Genomic DNA, 21,057 nt, shown 5'->3' on the forward strand with positions numbered 1-21,057 from the left:
TCCCAACATATGATTGGGTTAGCAATGCGTCCAATGATTGTCATGCATGCAAAGTGATAGGAGGCGTGCGGTCGGGTACCTGCTGGACTGGCATGTGGCCGTGGCAACTGACCAAGACAAGAAGGTCATTCTTTGTCGAGCTAGATATAAGTCCAAAATGAGAGGGTTTGGACGATTCCTTCTTATGGTTCATGTGAATAAGAGTCCAAAAGATGTGATTATAGATTGTTCCTCAAAGAATATTCTAATTTCTTTTTTTTTTCTGTACTAGACCAACTTCAGGAGCAAGAGCTCAAGAGAGATGATTATAGGTTATTCCGGAAGGAATATTCTAGGGCGCTCCCATTTCCTCTTTTTTGTACTAGGTATAAAAGCCACTTTAGGTTCACAGATCGAGGTAACGGTGACCATCCTTACCTTTTGTGCTATTCATCACCTCCATTAACTTAACTATTAAAGGGATAAGAAAATCTACCTCTGACCTTAGTTTTTCTATAGGATATTTTGGAACTGGTTGGCCTCAACCTTAGGACCTCGGAGAACCCAGAAAACCCCTCGATGATTTTCTTTCCTTGCGCACATGAATTCGAATCACATCGGGCTAACATGGATCTAACCGACTTCATTACTAACACAGAGGAAATTACTACTCAAAATAATATGAGCTTTTCCTGTATGTCTGATTCATGCAATACTCCATATCAAGTGTATCTTATAAGATTGTATGTTGTCGTTGAGAGGATCACATGATGTGAAACCATCCTTTAACATATCCTCGATCATATCATTCCGCCCATGTATTGAGTAAAATCTTATCCCAAATTAGATATATAGAATTATTTTTAAAAAAATTAAAATTTTATAAAAAATATTTTAGTATAGTTATGCTAACAACCCTCGTGAAAGGATATATACCTTAGGACATTACCATTTCAAAGTGACATATGAGGCACTTTTTAGGCTTTATAAATTGGAATACTAAATAATATTAATTCATTACTTTAAATATCAATGAATAAATTAATATTTTTATTTTATTTTATATTTATTATACTATTTAAATTTTATTTTATTATTCGATTTTTAATTAAGTCACTCTAGGATCATATTCGTATGAGAAAAAATATGTATCAATTGAATCTATAACGAATCCCACGTGAGTATTTGAATAACATTTACACACTATCGAGTTATCTATAAATTTTATCTTTGAAAATATTATTTTAATATTCATCAATTTTCTTAATCAAATTTTATGTTTCTAAATTTTTTCACAATATATTAAGGTGAAATCTCCAAGCCTATAATGAAGAATATTTTTTGAAATAATTATTTTCTTAACCTTTTTGCATTATGATATCATATTCCTTAAAGACCAAGGAAAACCATACAATTGGAGTGATGTATCCTCACAAAATTGATCCTAGTTCATCCCCTCATTTCAAAGCAGGAGAATTTATATTAATTAATCACTAGGGGTGGGGGAACAAAAACAGGAAGCCGATTGTTCCCTATAAATGCCACTTGATCTGACTCCGGGTAGCCCACCACCGAGCAAGCTTTCCCTGTATACCTACCTTCGTATGAAGAAGCTCATTTTGGTGTTCTTAGTTTCTAGTGCCACTCTTAAAGAATTTGCTTCAAGTTGTGTAGTGAACCTCTAACTTTGAAGCCCACACGGCATTCTTTGCATTTCAATATTTATTCGTGTTCTGGTTTCTTTTCAAGTGTGAGTCGATGCTAATTTTATCTTAGGAAATATATGCAATCAGCTTTTTCGATTTTCTCTATTTCACATTATATATTAATTTTTCTAATATATCATTGACACCATTTTCCTTATTTCTTTGTTTTCTTAATCTTATCGTAGTTCTTGTGTGGAAATCTATTTATTTTTTGACTCAATATTTATTTCTTTATTTCTTTTGTGACCCAAATGTTGAGTTCATGCATTCATTATAACATCAATATTAATAACATTATATCATTTTAATATTTTTATTTTTAAATTAATTATCATATATATATATTAATCTTTTATATTAATATATATCATATATATTAATCTTTTTAATAATTAATTATCATATATTCAGTAGCAGTTTTAATCTTTTTTATTATTATTTTTATCTCGAGCTGCAAAATTGTCTTTCCTCTTTAAAACAAAGTAGAGCACAGTTACATGGACAGAAACATTTGCGACGTAAAAGGTTATAATTCTCGAGGATGTTTCGTGTTGCGAAAGATGTCACTTCATGATGTAAACGGAGAATGTCAACATTTTTAATCAGCAAAGAATAAACTTCAAAAAGGACATCAAATCAGTCTTATCTTCTTCTTTGATTATATTATTTCAAGCAACTCTGAAGGCGAACACCAAAATGACTGAACCTTTAACACCACAACGTGATGATGACGATACTGTGTGCCAAAAGATCTATAGAGGATGATATCGTATCCTATGTTTTTGTGATATCATCATTGTAAAGATGGTGAGGGGCGTTAAATATACAACACCGACACAGAAACACGACACAGGCAGACAGACGGGACCGAGACTCGATGGGAGGTTGGGTGCGTCCCAACACTTTATTACCTGAACAAAACGGAGCAGTAGCAGATGCATCAAGCGACTGCTATGTTGAGGACATACCCCAACGTTGCAGTAGCCGACGCCACAACGACAGTAGGAAACATAGAGGTACCTTACAGTTCGGTTGACTGATGGCGAGTCCCTGAGTCCGATGTTACGGACAAGGAGATAGACGGCGTCGAAGATGGAGGTGATCCACATGGCGAAATCATACATCTTTGAGGGCAGCTGCTGCATGCGGGGGGGTCCTCCTGCTCCTGCTCCTGCTGCAGATCTCGGGCCCAGGGTCTTGTTGGCGACAGAAAGACTGAATTGGAGAACAAGAGGGACTCCGGTCTGGACCAAGCTGCCATGAGGAGGAGGAATGGCCGAGGCCGAGAGGTAGAGGAGGAGGCAGTGGCAACATTTAATTTAGATTAGCTGTGGCGGGTGGCAACTGCATGCTTGTGCGTTTTGTGTTGGGGGTCGGGGGACGGCGGTGTTCCGGGTTTAGTGCGCGCGGGGAAGTGTTTGTTGTCTTGGTGGTTCGTGCGGGGAAGTATTTGTCGTCTTACAAAAGGCAACATTGCTTCCGAAAATGCAATGAAACAGCTAATTTGACCGTTAAAAAAGTTAGAATAGATAAAGTTTGTAAGACAACAAACACTTCCCCGCACGAACCACCAAGACAACAAACACTTCCCCGCGCGCACTAAACCCCCAACACAAAACGCACAAGCATGCAGTTGCCACCCGCCACAGCTAATCTAAATTAAATGTTGCCACTGCCTCCTCCTCTACCGTTCGGCCTCGGCCAATCCTCCTCGTGGCAGCTTGGTCCAGACGGGAGCCCCTCTTGTCCTCCAATTCAGCGTTTCTGTCGCCACCAAGACCCCTGGGCCCGAGATCTGCAGCAGGAAGCAGGAGGACCCCCCGCCCCCCCCCCCCCCCCCCCCCCCCCCCCACCGCATGCAGCAGCTGGCCTCAAAGATGTATGATTTCGCCCTGTGGATCACCTTCATCTTCGACGCCGTCCTGGTGCTCTATCTCCTTGTCCGTTACATCGGACTCAGGGACTCGCCATCAGTCAACCGAACTGTAAGGTACCTCATGTTTACTACTGTCGTTGTGGCGTCGGCTACTGCAACGTTGGGGTATGTCCTCAACATAGCAGTCGCTTGATGCATCTGCTATTGCTCTGTTTTGTTCAGGTAATGAAGTGTTGGGACGCACCCAACCACCCATCAAGTCTCGGTCCCGTCGGTCTGTCTGTGTCGTGTCTCTGTGTGATATCATCCTTTATAGATCTTTTGGCACACAGTATCGTTGACTAATTAGTTATTTCATCATCGTTGTGATGGCAACTCGCAGGTCCTCTTTGAAAGATCACCATCAGTTAATTATGATTGGTGGGATTGCTTATCTTTTATTTTGCTTTTTTTTTTTCTTTTCTTGTCTGCTTTTACAATGAGAAGCAGATGGTGTTTTAGCTTGCTTGCAGTATTCCTGATAATAATCCATGTGTTGTTGTAATTGATTGGAATATTTCTTATTCTTAATCTAGTGCTTATGGATTTATGCACCTGTTGTGAAGAAGGTAAAGGCCATTTCACAAAAATAATGTTTATAGCAAACTTGACCATAGTGGATATATGTATACTGAGGAATACGCTGAAACCACAGATGTAAACCTGGCTAGTTCTCTTTCATCATCCAATGACAGCATGCAACATGTAGCTTGCTGCAAACAAGAAACTAAGATGGTGTTTGGTTCAGCACTTAGGGTTGAACTGTTGATTACAGATTTTGATCTGTGAAGTACTCATGAGATGAGATAATCTGGTGAAAAATATTTCACCTGAGTTTACCTTTTGTTTTCACTTATGATATCTAATTAGATGAGCTCCCATCCCCACTTATAATTTGTTATTGCTAAGATTTCTACTTTGATGCCACTCCCACAAGTTTGTCTGCCCAGTTTTTATCATCTACTGACTGACTCTCAGGCCTTCAGTGTAGAATATTGACTTTGGAAACCATAAGATTATAACTAAATATATAAGATTATAACAAAAAAATTATATGTAAATTATATTGATTGTCCAACTACAGTCTCCTCCGCTCAGCCAACTGAGATAAGGTAGGTTAATATTTAATTTATCTTAATATATTGTTAATATATGACTGCTGGTAGTGAGTGTGTCACCCCAGGAAAAGCTATATCATTGTCAAATCTGAAGAAACTATACATATTGATCTTTTAGTGCCATGTTGGTTCTCTTCCTCTCCCTTGTATAATCTTCCAGATTCCTTCCACTTTTATGAACTTAATTCATCATGTCTTCCAAATTTTCTTTTCAACGTGGTCCATTTAAATTGCAACTTAATGTTCCTCTGCAATGTGGAATATAGAAAAAACTAGATCTTTTCTGTAGCTTGTCCTACTCACACCCTCAGATGATGGCTTAAGATTTCAGTAATTTTATCTGAAGACAAGATTCCTATTTAGTTTGTCAATCCTTGTGTCTTCCTTTGATTAAATTTGTAGTTTTCCAGCCATTTTCAGTGCCCTATTTCAATTGTGGATGATAATATGACTTCTCATGTCCTATGTGTTGATTATGCTCTTTTCTGTAATCCAACAGAGCTTGATTTAACATGCCATCCAAATTTTTGTTTCAACATAGTCCATCCAAATTGCAATTTCATGTTCCTCAGTAGTGTGAAATATAGATAAAGCTAAATCTATTCTGTAGTTTGTCCTACTTAGACCTTCGGATGATGGATTTCAGTAATTTTATCTGAAGCCAAGATTACTCTTCAATTTGCAAATCCTTCTGTCTTCCTTTGATTAAATATGTAGCTTTCCAGCCATTTTCTGTGCCATATTTAATTGTGGATGATAATATGACTTCTCATATCCCCTGTGTTAATTATGTTATTTTCTGTAATTTAACAAGCACTGTGGAAAAGTTATCAAGCAGGTCTGGTAGAAAGAAAAAAAATGGCTTTTACATTGTTCTGCCATTGTCACTTGAGTGGAAGATCTTGGCTTTCACAGTGTACACAATATATGAAACACTAAAGAAAACCACTCTTTGTAGCGTAAGATGAACCAGAGATAGAATCACAATAAACGTTTGACGAGAAACCAAATACAAAGGTTTGATTTCTCAGTAATTACTACTTCGAACAATTGAATCAAGTTTTGACTGATTTTTTCAATAAAATATGAAAGATCATCATGTGGTTGATGTACAGATTTGAGACACCCCCTGCTGATTTTTGTTCAATTGTATATATATAGGAACATGAAAACTAGTGCTATGAGTCATCTTCTTTCCAATATGCTTGCTTTATGCATGCTGTTACAGCAGTTGCTCCAGTAGTTGCTTTCCGAATCCTTCTCATCAGCTTCTCTTTTAAGTCTGCAAAACAAGAGATCGACTTCATCGGTTCATCCCAACAATAGGGTTGTCTGTACTATAGCTAATAGGGTCAAGCATGTCGAGATTCCAACACCTCATCGGATGTTAGCTGGAGGGTATCAATCTTTTGCCAAGCCATCAGGTGTAGGACATGATGCTCTATACGGGGCTTCGGTGTATACCAATTTATCTACGCACAGGTGAGTTATCGAACTCTTCGTGTTCCTGCTGGCACTAACAATCTGGCAGAGGGTTCTCATAGAATGCTTCTTTGGACCGAAACCTTTCCACACCCCTCGTGCCAGGAATGGGACCTTTCCTTTTGCGGGGAGAACCTTGCCTGTCGTCAAAAAATGATAGTTTACGTAACACCATATTGAAGAAAACAGAAACATAATGTTCACACTGTCACCTACCCTTCTTCCCCTCTTTGAGAGATCCTCGATTGATCTTATCAAACAGCTGAACAAGATCCTTTCTGCATGCAAGGTAGACAAAAGGTTCCATAAACTCGAAAGCCTTTCATGGATAAGGAGGGGAACACTCGCACATACCCTAATATTACCTGTTAGGATTAATTGTTTTCCTGTGGCCAAGGAAGGGGCGGTGACCCTCAACTGCCCTTGCCATATTCCCTAAATATGAGGGGACAAATACGTCGCTTTCCACAGATACAATGTAGTCAAGTGCGGCCATTTGTGAGGCATAATCTTTGAAAGGTTCAAGCTCTTCTGCAGATGCCAATTTCTCCTGCAACAAAGTTTGTAATTTAAGACCAAATCAGAAGATCAGGTCATGCCGATAGGGCTTCAGAGTTAAGACAATACTGAACAACATGCCATGTTCCTCATGGCCCAGCAATGCAAAGACAGACAAGCAAGAGAGATGCATGTGGCACTTTATGAAAATGATAATCTAACAGCACCGCCTTGTTTAGTCACTATAACAATACCGATTAGTAGTATTGCATTTTTGTGGAATCTCAGATCCAAACTTCAGGTAGATTAACTTAAACATTCTCTACATTGTCTAACCTAGGATTTTGAGGACACCTACTGTGTTAGCCAAATGGAGATTTAGACAGAAACATCACGGTTGTATTTAGAACATACACATCTCTACAAATATAACAGTTAGTGGCATATCCACCAAATGTGGTTCTTGACTCTTTTATAAATTGATGGCTGTACAATCTAATAGTCAAACATGATAGATGTCTTAATCTAACTCAGATATATAGCCAAATGATTTCCTTCCATCAAAATTTAACAAGATAAAATAATATGGTAGAGAAGTTAATAACAAAATTTTAGAGGGCTGAGTAGTTCCTAATATTCTTCTATAAGAGAATAAGGATGATGAGTTCAAATATTCACTTCGTAACTGATATTGGAGGGATCTAAATAACTTTACAAATGGAGAGGAAGTAGAGAATTGAGACCTTTATGTTTTACCACCTTTTTGTTTGGTCAGTCTAATTCAGGCAAGTAGGAAGTACCACCAAAGTGCAGCTCTAATGGTTATTGACAATCCATAAAGACAATTTATATTCATCTGCGATGACTAGTTTTGAATAAAGCAGACTTAAGTTACAGGTTCAACTTCCATAATTGCCAATGTTAGCAGGAAATTGAAATATTATTGTTTGTGTGTTTGTGGAAGAAGGGTAGAAAGGAACAGTGTACTAGTACAAAATATGTCCACCATAGGAAAAGGTTCCTGAACATAAAAGAGTTTAAACCAAAGCAAGTCACATAATAAGCTACCTCTTGAATTTTGCGAAGCCATGCATTTCATACCTTGCTTAATAAAATGGGAAAGCGAGATTCTAGATCAGACAAATGAGAGCCGCCTCCATATATCGCCCCTGCTGCAACATATATTGGAGTATTCGATGGATACCCAAGAGAAGAAAGAAAGATTCCAACCATACCCTTTGGCCCTTTGTTCTTGGGGATCAATTTCTTTAACCTTCCAATATGAAATGTTCTCTCTGAAGAAAGAAGAAACATGTTTAATGGAATAAAACAAACATTCGACTTCTACCCAGAATCCAGAACTGGTATTTTGTAAAATACCTAATTCTTGCCAATTCATCAGATTCAACTGAAGACAAGCCATACGTGCACCCACTAAAAGCAAGCATGTCCTTTTCATAACGCAAGTGCAAAGCAATATATCGACCGTAAGACCTCATTCTCTCCACCAATAACTACAGATTAAGAAGAAAAAAAACTCACGGTTGTCGGACAAAACTTAATTAGCAGCAAACAGATAGTATGAAAGACATACTTTTCCTAGTGCCTCAATCCGTGGAGCAAATCTGAGAGCCTCATAAAAAGCACAGCAATGAAGTTTTTGAATGTCAGGAGGAAGGTTATTGTTTGCAAGACGTGAATCTGACTTGGCAGCTTTGATAACCTGCCAAGAGAAGATCTAGATAGGAAATATTATCACTTATGACTATTGTATATTAGTAGAAGGATACGAGATGAACTTCAAGATACCAGCAAATATACCTGATATTTATCCCACATGTGTGATATCTCATCTTGATAGTAATCTAGTCCTGACCAGCTTCGAAAATGTATTACTGCTTTTGCAGCTGTCATCAGTTCTTTTGGTAGTTTCTTTACAACTTCGACATCATCGGCCAAGGTGTGGATGAAATGTTCTTCATCATAAACGTCAGAGAAATTGCTGGCACATAAACATGAAAAGCATCAGAGGCACCTAAGCATATGCAAATTCACCTATATGAACTGAATTAAATAGCAGTACTTTATCACTGTATTAGAAACATAAAGACTAGTTTGGAACCTACCACATGACGTGACTTCTAGTTATATGCTTATAGTAGCTTTAGGAACATGTATGAGAGACAGTTCTTAGCACAAACACATGTGGATGATTTTTACCAACAACATCTATATAATTCAAGTGCTTCTACTACATAATAAAAAACAAACAAGAAAAAACTCGTACCTAGAATCTTGCCAAAACGATCTTTTATCAAGTTGAGGAATAACAAGTGTGGCATTAATCAATCGTGAAACGGCTACCATGTCGCATATCTGCCATTCATAATGACAATACTCATGAGGTTTCAACCAGTAATATATTAAATAAATAAAAACCATAAAGGATAGACATCATAAGTTTTACACGATGCAAAATAGCTTTCTGTAAATACAACAGGTAGCTGTGTAAGCTATAGATTATATTATTAATTAAGGAATAGGATACACAACCAAGAATCTCATTTGATGCATTTGAAAAAGAAAGAAGTGGCAAACAAAATTAACTAAAGGTCCATCAATCATGACCTGATTGCCTGTAAAACATCAGTAACAAATTTAGCACAAAAACTTACTATGTTCAATCAAATTATTTAGAGGCCATAAAAAAAAACGTAGCCAACATGGAGGTAATGGCATCGATGACATGAATGAAGGTACACATATCAGTTTCTGGGTTAGTTGATGTAATTGGGATACGGAACCAGAACTCATAGTTTATTAGATGGGTTGGAATAGATTTGAGATCTGCTGGAAAGTGGGCACTAGGAAAGATCACTGGAAGCATGGGAAATCGGTTGGGCTACTTGGATTTGTCAGAGACTCACCATGTTAGGTCAATTCATCAATCTTTTGGAGAAAGGTTTGCGTAATAGCTTAGTTAGGTAACAAAGCATCAAAAATTAGCAAGAAAGAAGACTGTCTTAGAAGCACTAGACATCCTAATGAATGAAAAAGAGTTTCCTCGACTTTGATAATTACTAATATGGAATTGGAAAATAATACGATGATTTCTTTCTTCTTGCAAATTATTTACTGTTCCCATTCCCAATTGTCCCATAATCTAACTTATGAGCATATACTCTTCTATTTACAGACCTGACTTCAGCATTCTCCAGGATACTTTTTTAATTTCCAAAACTCAAGGTACCAGAGTCTTCAGCTAAATTCTTTACTCGACAATGAAACATACATGCTAAGTTCTCCCGTTCATACTAGTTTGAAACTTGACATTGGAAATGCAGCAAGCAAACTGGTTTAGGCCCGTGCAGCTACATTTTCAATATATTCTTACCAAGATGTAGGGCAAGTACTAGATTGACATCAATATCTTTTTTATGCTGCTACATTTTTCTAACAAGGATTGTGTGGGTGTACTTTGCTGCTTTCTCATAACTTGTTTGTAGACAATGAGGGGTTACAACATAAAAGAACGGTCAAGTGAAAGAGAGAGAGCAACCACTGCATACCCCAGCTCGCATTTGGTTTAACCCACCATTGGCATGAACTAGCAAGTAGCCCCTCGATTGAGAAGGAGCTGAAAAATATCAAATTGAATAAAATGTTAGTGGATCACATGAAGTAAAGCAGGAAAAAAATACGGTACAAAAACCAAAAGATCGACATAATCCTATCGTGCTCCCTTACGCAGAAAAGATGAACTGGGAGAGACACAGGGCACAAAATTACGATTTGATGGAGGCTTCCACAACTTCGCGAACCAAGAATCTGATATCGTGATGCCCACCTGCAAAGTATAGAGAGAGTGAAACCAATTAGAGGAGCCAAAAACACCTTCTTGACCATAAATGACCCATTATACACCAAAAAAACAAAAACTCAAAAAGGGATACAAGAGCATAATAATTTGCCAAATGCAACAACAACAACAGCTGTAACCCATCAATAACTAAAGCAACATTCCGTGACACGTAGTACAAGATTACCTTCTGAGTGGAAATCGGAAGCTTGGCGAGTTGGGGATGCGCGATTTCCTGGGTCCAGCCGAGCTCGTTAGCCGTTCGCCGGTATCCAATCTCACGTTGCTAAACATCACCACCACCACCACAAAATCGGGTCATATCATAGATGTGGACAAAGGATCATAAATCCAAGTCCTAAAAATTGGATCTTTTTCCGCTTTTGCGTATCAAAATATTCAGTCATTGATTAAAGAATACATAAATATACGCCTACGTAACCGGTGTAGGCGGCCAAATGTCACAGAACAGAATCAAGAAATCGTCACCTAATCTCCTTTCAAGAATCAAGAAAGCCAGAAATGTGGGAATGTTTAGGTTTGGAGCAACGTAAAGAAGCCTCCTTAGAGGAGGGGAAACCAAAAGAAAACGAATAGAGGAGGTGGAGATGCCTTGGGGAGCTTGAAGGCGTCGGGGACGGCGGCGGAGGGGAGGAGGAACACGTGGGCGGCCACCAGCGCACCCACAGCGACAGCTCCAAACATTAAGAGAGTGACAGTGAGTAGCGTACAATTCTCCATTCAAATCTGATCTGATTCGAACCAAAGAACATTAAGAGAGTGAAAGTGAGTTATATTCGAGAACAAGTTAGTTAATTAGAGTGATCAGGCCAACTTGAGAAAGCTAAGAACCGACCCATCTACTAAGCTTCGATTCTATTGGATGCTTGAGACAGTCAAACACATCAATGGGCGTCTTACGCAGGGGCAATCATAGTATCCAAACATCAAAAGGGGAATGCACCCTCTTTGATGAGGGAGGAGCAGATATCATAGTAACCAAATATCGAAACTGGTCAGAATTTGTTAATTGCGCTGATGCTGCTCTCAAACAGCTCATGCCACAATGACTACACATGCAGAAACGCTAGAACATAAGCTTCTTAACATCGCAGAGGAAATTATGGTTCAGTATAGTGACAAACCACGTTGATAATAACACTGCTCAAATGTTTTCAACAATCTATCCCAGCCTGACTACTTCCAAGCATATCATCCTTACAAATTTAGCATTGTATGTAGTAGTCCAATGTGAATGCCGCCGACAAGTCACCAGAAGTGTGCTACCTGCATCAGTAAGGTCTGTACCTCCAATCCAATCTTGACGGCCTGCTGCTCCCGCTGGCGCTGGCGCTGGCACCGTAACCATACTGCAAAAGGTAATGAACAAGAAGCACAAGCCACATAAGTCTGTTATTACTCTTTTGGCACCTGCTCGGATTCTCAATTTGTATATGAAGACAGATTGAAATCACCGTATACTTATCCTTATAAAGTACTGCATGCACACAGCCAATGGAGTAATATACTCACATCATCAAAATCAAGGCTGCCGTAGAGCCTGCCGTAGTTTCTCATAGGACCATACCCTCCATAAGCCTCAGCAGCGTCCATGAAACCTCCACTAGGACCAGCATCATCAAGTGGTGTTGCTGAGTCGATAGCAACCTACTCCACAAAAGAGCACAAATGGTAATCAGATGTCTTATCTCAGAAAACAATAACATGAAACATTACAAAGTTGTAAATAGAAGAGAGGTCCAAACGAGGCTGTAGTTTGACAGAAAATACAAAGAAACTAATAATGCAATAAGTTGCACTTCTTATGTGACTTGTCAATTAGGCCAAAATCTGTCTGTTCCAACTGTACTCGTCAATTTCAGAAAAATAAACTGTATCTTTAGGTTTCCATCCAGACCATCTATGCCCCTTAATGTCACAAGAACAACAACATCCAACGGCAGAATTGAGCTGCTTCACATAGATAAGCTTCTTTGGATCTCATGAAACCTCTCCAAGGCTCAAAAAATCTACTTAAAGTCATCGAGTTTCTTTGTTTAGTGTGTATTTCTCATTATTCAGGAGAGTCAGAAAGAAAATAAAAGTCAAGTAAATTTGTTGAGCAGGGATAAAGGGCCAAAGAAATATACATGAAACAGAAAGACAATAGAATTAAAGTTTCCATCTTTAATTTGGATATAAAAAAAAGCCAATCATACTTTCCAAATGCATAAAATCTAAATCATCCTATCATGTACCTCCTGTCCAAGAATTTCGTGTGTTCTGCGTGACACACGATCTGCTACACCATCATCAGCAAAAGTCACAAAACCAAACCCTCGATGGCCGCTTCTTTTAGGGTCCTAATCATCAAAAAGTAAAAAATTACCAAAATTAGAATGGCCAAAAAAATGAAGCATGCATGAAAAATCAAATTTACCTTTGGAACATATACATCCACGATCCGACCAAATCTGCCAAAGTACTGGCGCAGATCTTCAGCACTTGCCTCCTGGGGAAGTCTTCCAACAAATATCTTTCTGCCCATCCCACGTGAAGGCCCAAAATATCCTCCTAGATCATTGACAAAGGAATTGCTTCATACTTCCATCAAAGGTTGTTGCTCTGTTGTTACTTAAAATGTGACACATACTTCCATATGCTGAACCAAACTGGTCATATAGCGTTGGAGCACCAAGAGCCGCATACCGAGTTGCTGCTGAAATATAAGCATTATATGCACCATATCCACCCTGTGCCATTCTGCTTGGATATCTCATGTCATCATTCTATGTAAAAAAAGAGAGCAAAAACAATTTTCAGGAATGAAAGTCTGGTACAGCACACAATTGACGATGGAGGTGATCTCCATTATCCAATCCAGAGATCCCAAATTCAAACAGATGTTTACCCTTGGAGTAGCACGGTCAACAACCACAGTAGAGCCACCAAGTTCATGCGACTCTGCCATTATGGAATCCACTGAATCTGTTCGTTTGAGAAGGCAATATAAGAATGGTCACTTAGAAAAGAGTAAAAGAATACCTGCCTATCGGAGAGGGTTCATATACAACATGAGTTACAGCAAAACTGCAGGGTTCAACACAAGAATAAAACTGAAAGGAAGATGCATATCCAACAAGGGGCATGATATTAGTGATGCAGGGTCTCTTTCAAAGACATAAATCATACAAATACCAACCACTATGTGGTAAGCAGTAGCAAATGGGTGTGTGCATCAGTTTTGTATAATTGCATGCCCATGGCTGTGATTACAAAACCAGTTCCAAGCAGCTCATGATCGTCTCAAGTGTGAGCTTGGCAATAGCTCAATTAATAAAAAGTAAGGATTAAGTGGAAGATGATTTGGGAGTTAAAACCTTCAACTTACCACCAAATCATACATCATTCTTAGAATATTCTTGCACATAGATAACAACGTTAATTGAAATACACTACATTATAGATGGTGAATGCTCACATTACAACATTGACATAAGTTCTTTCATGATATATACCATAATTTAGCTTTCAAATGATTGGGTTACTGAACACATCTAAACATGGAAGTCGTATGCATTGAAATAGTCTCGTGCTCATTAAAATTGAATTAAGAACATAAGACCAAACATCCAAAGTCATACCAGAAGATTTGGTATGATAACAAGTAAAAATTGTAAGGCTGATGGCACGGATATTGTTATGACAATCTGGATTAAACATCTTTGTTTCCTAAGTAAAGAACATTAGGTGATTTCTGCATTAACAAAGACATAAAAATTCTCAACATGGACCAAGACTTGTTGCATTAACCCCAGAAAGTGATTCCAAATAGTGCTAAGGAACTCAAATTGCATTCACAATATGACTCACAGGTAATTAAAGAACAGCTAGATATACAAGCATCTAGGACAATGAAGATGAGAAGGCATGTGCTCGTGAAACCTTAAAGAAGACTCTGACCAGATATAAGACTTCTTTGCAACTATTCAACATTCATAAAGAAAGCAAATAAAGTCATTATAAGGAGGCTAATTATCTCACAGAAAACAATCTGAATCTTTGTTGTTATGCTGTTCTTTAAAACCCAATTTACTACATTCAGCATAGAATACAAACGCACCAGGGAAAAAAGCTTAGCTAAATATAAATTCTATGTTTGTAGCTATTTTTAGAAAACACATCAGTATAAGCTAAGAAAATAAAAAACTGAGCTTCAGAAATTAATCAACTAATCAAGTTGTAGAATTAGGACAGTTAGAACAATAACGAGAAAATCATTAAACTGTAAAATCAAGAACCATATGAACTAGGACAGAAAAAGAGCAATCAACATCATACCTGCACTATCAAAAGTGACAAAGCCAATTCCTCGATGCCCTTTTGAACCTTGATCCTGCATACAAATTGCTAAGAATCGATCATACTGCTGATAAAATTGTCATAGATCCAAATTGCAATACATAAACTATGCTAGAGATATCAACTAGACATTGTCTCAAACATGTAAGCATGATGTTACAACAACAATATTACAATTCACATCATTCAAAAGCAGTGATTTAAAAAGCGCTAGACGCCAAAAGGCGCCAAGGTCCAAAAACACCCGAGGGGCTAGGCGCTCGACCGAGCGAAGTGAGACGCTAAAATATAAAAATATAAAATATATTTAATAAATATAATTATTTAAATTTTTAAATAAAAATATGCTATTAAATTAATCTAATAAATACAAATACTATTACTAGTATACGATTAACAGAATATTGTATACTGTTAACAGTATACTATCGAAAGAGGAGAAGAGTGTAAGGGAAGAGTCGGAAGACCGAGGGTGTTGACTGAGAAGAGCGGGAGCGGCAGCTGCGAGCGAAGACAGTGGCAGCGGCGAGCAGCAGTAGCGACAGTGGGAGCGGCAAGCGGCGACAGTGGCACCGGCAGCAACGAGCAGCGGGAGCGGGAGCGACGAGCGAAGACAGTGGCAACGGTAGCAGCGAGCAGCGGCAACGGGAGCGAAAGCGACGAGCGGAGACATTGGCAACGATAGCGGCGATAGCGAGCAGTGGCAGTAGTAGCATGAACGGCGAGCAGGGTTAGGGTTGGGGAAGTCACGCTGATATCAGTGCTTTAGTTGGTTCGATTGAACTAACTAAAGCACCGGAAACCGAACCAAACCTCAAACGTTGGTTCGATCGCCTGGTTTAACCCAAGCGCTCGCCCAAAGCGCCCGACGCCTAGGCGACGCCTCTTTGCAACGCGCCACCTGGAAATGAAGCGAGGTGCTCGAGCCTCGCCTCGCTCGAGCGCCTGAGCGCCTTTTTAAATCACTGTTCAAAAGCATTCGTGATCACTGTTTTTCCCTCTAGGATTTTCAGAATATGTTCAAGCAATCCATCAAGGAGAAGTACAACAAAAAATAACTAAAATGTGCTTTCATATGTACACACTATTTTAATCTCTGTAAGTCACCAAGCAAACTCCAAAAGGAATACAGACAAGTACATCTTTCAAAATATATTAAATTATGTGCACCATTAGTTTAACCTCATAGTATGACTATATGCATCACGTAGATATCAGTAATTATAAATATCTAAATTGGAGTAGTATCATAATTGTCAATGCTTTAAGCAGTTCTTGTTCAACTTAGAAAAAAAAAAGTGAAAATAACTTCCCTCACCTTTGGCATGTACAGGTCTGTTATTACTCCATAAGTTTCAAAATAACTGCAAAGGTGCCATAAGGTGAATGTTTGTATAACCATCAAATATGCAAGATTTTTGAAAATTATGTCACCAACATGGCGATGATGCACAACCATGAAGGAAGAACTAACCTTCGGAACATTGCCTCTGTGACTGAGGGTGAGATCCTTGCAACAAATATTCGGGTAGCTTTCTTCACTGGTCCTCTCATCTCTTCCTATATAATAAACAATCATGTTAAAATCATGCAAACATACACGTGAGAAAGCAAGAATATAAAATTTATCCTGATTAGCACTTTTTACAACAGCATTTAAGAGAAACCACCAGAAAGAAAAAGAGAAAAAGGACAGGCAAGTAACAACACTGATGCAGAATCTAACAACAATTACCTTTGGTGTTGCAACCTTCACTTCAAGAGTTCTGTTGCCAAGAACATGCTCACTTTCAAGTGCATTCTGGATGAGAGCATATAGTTAATTTCACTGAATCATTTCTCAGAAAAATTATTGCATAAGATCACAGCTTTCAGCAGTATGCAAAACAATAGATGGCAATGCAACCTTTACGAAAGAATGAACATCAGCAAAAATCATCTTATCACCCAAAGAGAACAATGTACAAACAAAAGTATAAACCCAACGAACAAGGCCCTGCCAATGTGAAAGTAAAGAGATTGTTTCTATACCTTAGACCCTAGTCATCAATCACTAAAGTGCAACCTTACCATCTTACCAAGACTCGTGCTCAGAAAATGCGGACAACAGCAACAAGATAATAAAGACTGCAAATCGATTCCAAAACTAAACCAGAAATTTTACTTTAAAAAGTTTATACCTGGAAATAGAAGTAAACAACAGATCACCTAGTACTTGACTAGTACAATAAGAAAGCAAAACGATTGCCTAAAAGTTAGAAAATAATGCATGCAGCCTAACAAGAATAGTTAGGCTCAAAAGTCTCATTGTCTGACTGCTAAGCATGGTCAGAGTTCAATAATCAAGAACCGGACAACAAAGTGGAGCAGAACTCCATGATGATGTTGTAATTCACAATATTCATACATCTAAAATCTCTTATAAGCACTAACTTTATTTTTAACAAACTAACAGATTTCTTTTGTGATCATTCTTTAAATTCAAATTAAAAACAAAGTTAACTTTTAATGTTCAGGATTGATAACTGGTCAGACTTCAAACTAAAAGAAATTGAGATTTGGTACTCTCTGGCTTTTAAAGCACCTAAATTTTTTCTTCAATGAATCAGCACCAATACAAGCTTAATCCCAACCGAGACAATTTTAAATGTTCCTGAATTCCCATGAATACTTCCAAACCAATTGTACAATCTAAGGTTTCAATAGAAGTGGTTATCCAGTAGTATATGAAACTAATATCTACAATAGCAAAGCAATATAGCCAAAGCAGTTTCATTCAGGTATATACAACAGATAAGACAAACCTTATATTAACCAATAGGCAGTGGACAATGCTTCTCGTAATATATGCTCTGAAACGATGTTATATATTTCTTCGTTAATGGTTTCAGGAAGTCAAAAATAAAAATAGACAAAGAACTTCAATTTCAACTGGAAACTTTTTTTAAGGTGCTTACTATCGACAAGTAGTGTAAGCCCTAACAATGAAGCACCCTATAAGAGAAGCTGTAATTTATCCACAGAGGCATTTCTTAATAGTTTTTTAAAAAATACACAAGATTTCTTAATAAATTTGATAATATACATACTGATATGAAAATATAAGAAAGTTAAACAGGCCCCAGAAAAGGTGAAGTGATAGTTTATAGGCATGAGCACAAGTTACTCTCTAGAAAAATACTTCTGAAATCCTGAAATCTGTATAAAAATCAGCAAACACAGATGCAGCTTCATGTTACCTTAGCATCCTCCTCTGATGAGAAAGTTACATAGCCAAAACCTCGAGAACGACCAGTGGAACGCTCCTATAATACAAGAAACAAAACTGATGAGTTGAAAAGAAATATACTCATGGGAAATCCAGTTAATTAAACACCATACAATTTAACAAGTAATATAGAGGAGATTCAAGAGAACAATAGAGATAACACAGAGATTGTGATGACGAAATCTAAAACTAGTGAAGCTGATACACAATTATCATAGTGCTTTAACATCCTTTGAGGATCCTTGTTTTGAAATATATCACAGATATTAAGACTTCTTGATTTTGTTGACCAATATCTCTTTAAACTACATTTTCCCATACAATTTTTCGCATGATTCCTTCTTCAAGTTCTTAATATTAGGTATATGCATCTACCTATTTTAACCCTTAAAGGAATTCCAAAAAATAAGACACACAAAGTTACTGCATTTTATTTTTTCTGTTTTCCACACATGTAGAGTACAAATAATATAACAAAGTAAATATGAAAAAAAATGTGTCGAACCTTCTTAAGAGTTAACACTCAAATAGAAAAGAGAAATTTTCTTCAATTGAGTTCATAAACTACTAAAGATTTGTCAGCCATGCAGAGAATGAATAGAAAATAATCTGTCTTGAGTTCAGAATCCAGCACCACCTTAATTATTCATTCAATTTAGTGTAACATGATGTTATAAAAGAGAAATCATAGGCATGAAGTAGCTGTAAGCACATAATTGGACATCTTATCCAAGAAGAGGTAGTTGATAATTTGGAATGAAAGAAAGATGTCGTGAGAGGTGAAAAGTATCACTGAACTAATAAGTAAAAAAGGTTGATACTGATAATTTCTGATTAAAAAACATAGACAATCCCACTCAAAGTGAGGCCACTGCTCTCACACCACGAATAAAGGAGGAAATGGAAAAAAGTTAAACCATATATAAGGGAACTCCATCAATTACAAATCAGATGAGATATAACTATTAACATTAAGTCCCTTTAAGGTAAAGCAATAAAATTTCAGATGGAGTACAAAAATATCAACCTTCATGACAACGCAATCATCCAAAGGCCCAAACTTGCTCATATATTGCCTCAATCCTTCCGTGTCCACATCCCAAGGGATTCCAAGAACCTAAATATAAGGCCCCAAACGTCTTCAATAAGTCAATACTAATTAATCAACAAAAGAATCATCCAGGAAAGAGATCGAAGACACTAACCACAAGCTTGTTGGCCATGATGATGATCGTCGAGAGCACACAGATCAAGTAGAGCGAGAGACGGTACCTCTAATTCAATCTCTCTCTCTTTGTCAATCTCCTCCCTTTCCTTCACTCTTAGTTCTCTCAAGAGCGGTTCTTTTATATCTATATCTCAATATCTATCTCTCTCCCTCTTTCTACGGCACTCCCTCAACCTCTCACTCTCCTGCAGAGGACCAGACAACGCACAAGAATCGTTTCTTTCATTCGGATTTACCAAAGCACCCTCCTCTTTCTCCTCTTTGGTTCTCGGCCGATGGCCGTCCGAGAAGTAAAAGGGAATAGGAGAAGGGACAAACAAGCGGAAGAGGAAGAGGAGGAGGAGGAGGAGGAACAACAGGCCATAGAGATCACGCGCCCACGAAAACGCTCTTACCTCGCTGCTCCGCTCGCGCTCTCCCGGCCGGTGGCCGTGGTGGCACCGCTAGCTCGCTCGCCAGACGCTCCTCTCCTCTCCGCTACTGTTTGGGGATTTGGGATGGAATGCGAAGTCATTAGGGCACAAACTGGATCGAGCCCAGGAAGGGACGGTGAGGCAGGACATTTTTGATCCGAACCGTCCATTTCTTGGTTCTCCACTAGGGGAATATTAGATCGTAGATCTCTTTTAGGTGCTTGTAACGTGCTTAATTGTACTACCGGATTTGACTCGGTCCGATCCGGTATAAACCATTTTAATTATTTCTCACAGGTGTTTGTAACGTCCATAAATATCGGATATGACGGTCCAATCTTATCTAAACCGTTGCAAATTCCAACGTGCAAGTGCTGGTTGCATTTCTGTGCTGAAACTGTGACACGTCAGCTTAATCCCACGTTGGAAATAGAACATAAGGACTTGATTGGTATAGTATTAAATTTAATTTATGAAACCTAATAAATTAATTAATCAATTGAATTTTGTTATTATCGTTGATGTGTTGAACGGGGAGTCCAGCTTTCATTCGATCACGAAGGCACAAGCTTATCCAAGAGACCCATGGTGCGGCGGTGCGAGGGGGAGAGGAGTTGGGTTGGGTTATGTGAGGAGATCGGAGCAAAAAGTGGAATCGATTAGCACAATTCCTACTTATCTACCGGAAGTGAGTTTTTAAGTCGTCTCAAAATACACCTTAGGCTCATTGAGGTCCCTAAACAAGTGGCTACCGTAAGGGAATGTTCCCAACCCAACTCCTCCGATGATAAAGTTAATTGATTGGTAGAAGATAGTTGATGTGTTTGCTCGTTCATAGCTTATTTATGTCAAGAGCTAGTGAGTATGTTTCTCTAATTACGACGACAGAGAAGGATGGCTTCGATGGCATCATTTGTCATGGTTGAAACTTCTTTGAGATAATTCAATCATTTAGGAGGATTAGGCCACGTCATCTAAGATTAATGCCCTCCATAACCAAGCGTATGAACCCATGCACCCAGTGATTGACTTAACGACTTTCTCGGAGATCGAGACGAGCAAGGCCGGAGGATCGTGTTCCTGTCCACGGCCGCAGGAGAGCGGCATTGGTTCTACCACATACGTTTGGCGCACAGACGACAGCCCACGGTTGGGTGAGTCAGCATGGTGATGGTGATGCTTATGCCATTACTTTCCTTATCAGTACTAAAGTCCATTTCATCAGATAA

The 21,057-nt window shown here is 38.3% G+C and overlaps 1 protein-coding gene and 1 non-coding gene across 2 annotated transcripts; both read right to left on the reverse strand.

Annotated features, from left to right (window-relative positions):
* Positions 1-5,768: 5,768 nt before the first annotated feature.
* Positions 5,769-11,506, reverse strand: LOC103983458 (O-fucosyltransferase 7). Its single transcript, XR_010486394.1, has 12 exons — positions 11,170-11,506; positions 10,745-10,843; positions 10,446-10,545; positions 10,268-10,335; positions 8,986-9,074; positions 8,520-8,700; positions 8,293-8,421; positions 8,079-8,212; positions 7,800-7,993; positions 6,566-6,750; positions 6,417-6,478; positions 5,769-6,340 (listed from the first exon to the last, which is right to left on the reverse strand). It is a non-coding gene; the product is annotated as an O-fucosyltransferase 7 (transcript).
* Positions 11,507-11,640: 134 nt separating this feature from the next.
* LOC135610969 (uncharacterized) lies at positions 11,641-19,970 on the reverse strand. Its single transcript, XM_065106117.1, has 14 exons — positions 19,811-19,970; positions 19,393-19,600; positions 19,215-19,304; positions 18,159-18,224; positions 16,655-16,720; positions 16,394-16,479; positions 16,238-16,283; positions 14,899-14,953; positions 13,469-13,545; positions 13,211-13,346; positions 12,998-13,131; positions 12,816-12,920; positions 12,091-12,225; positions 11,641-11,927 (listed from the first exon to the last, which is right to left on the reverse strand). The coding sequence occupies exons 2-14, from the start codon at positions 19,408-19,410 to the stop codon at positions 11,850-11,852; spliced, it is 1,092 nt and encodes a 363-aa protein (XP_064962189.1). The 5' UTR covers positions 19,411-19,600; positions 19,811-19,970; the 3' UTR covers positions 11,641-11,849.
* Positions 19,971-21,057: the final 1,087 nt, after the last annotated feature.

Source organism: Musa acuminata, chromosome BXJ2-4, assembly GCF_036884655.1.
Source record: "Musa acuminata AAA Group cultivar baxijiao chromosome BXJ2-4, Cavendish_Baxijiao_AAA, whole genome shotgun sequence".
NCBI classification, from domain to species: Eukaryota; Viridiplantae; Streptophyta; class Magnoliopsida; order Zingiberales; family Musaceae; genus Musa; species Musa acuminata.

Coding starts and splice junctions, on each gene's coding strand:
- LOC135610969 (XM_065106117.1), bottom strand. Junction 14,954..16,237: donor CAGACCTGTACATGCCAAAG/GTGAGGGAAGTT, acceptor ATTTGTATGCAG/GATCAAGGTTCAAAAGGGCA. Junction 13,132..13,210: donor GTTTGGTTCAGCATATGGAA/GTATGTGTCACA, acceptor TCAATGATCTAG/GAGGATATTTTGGGCCTTCA.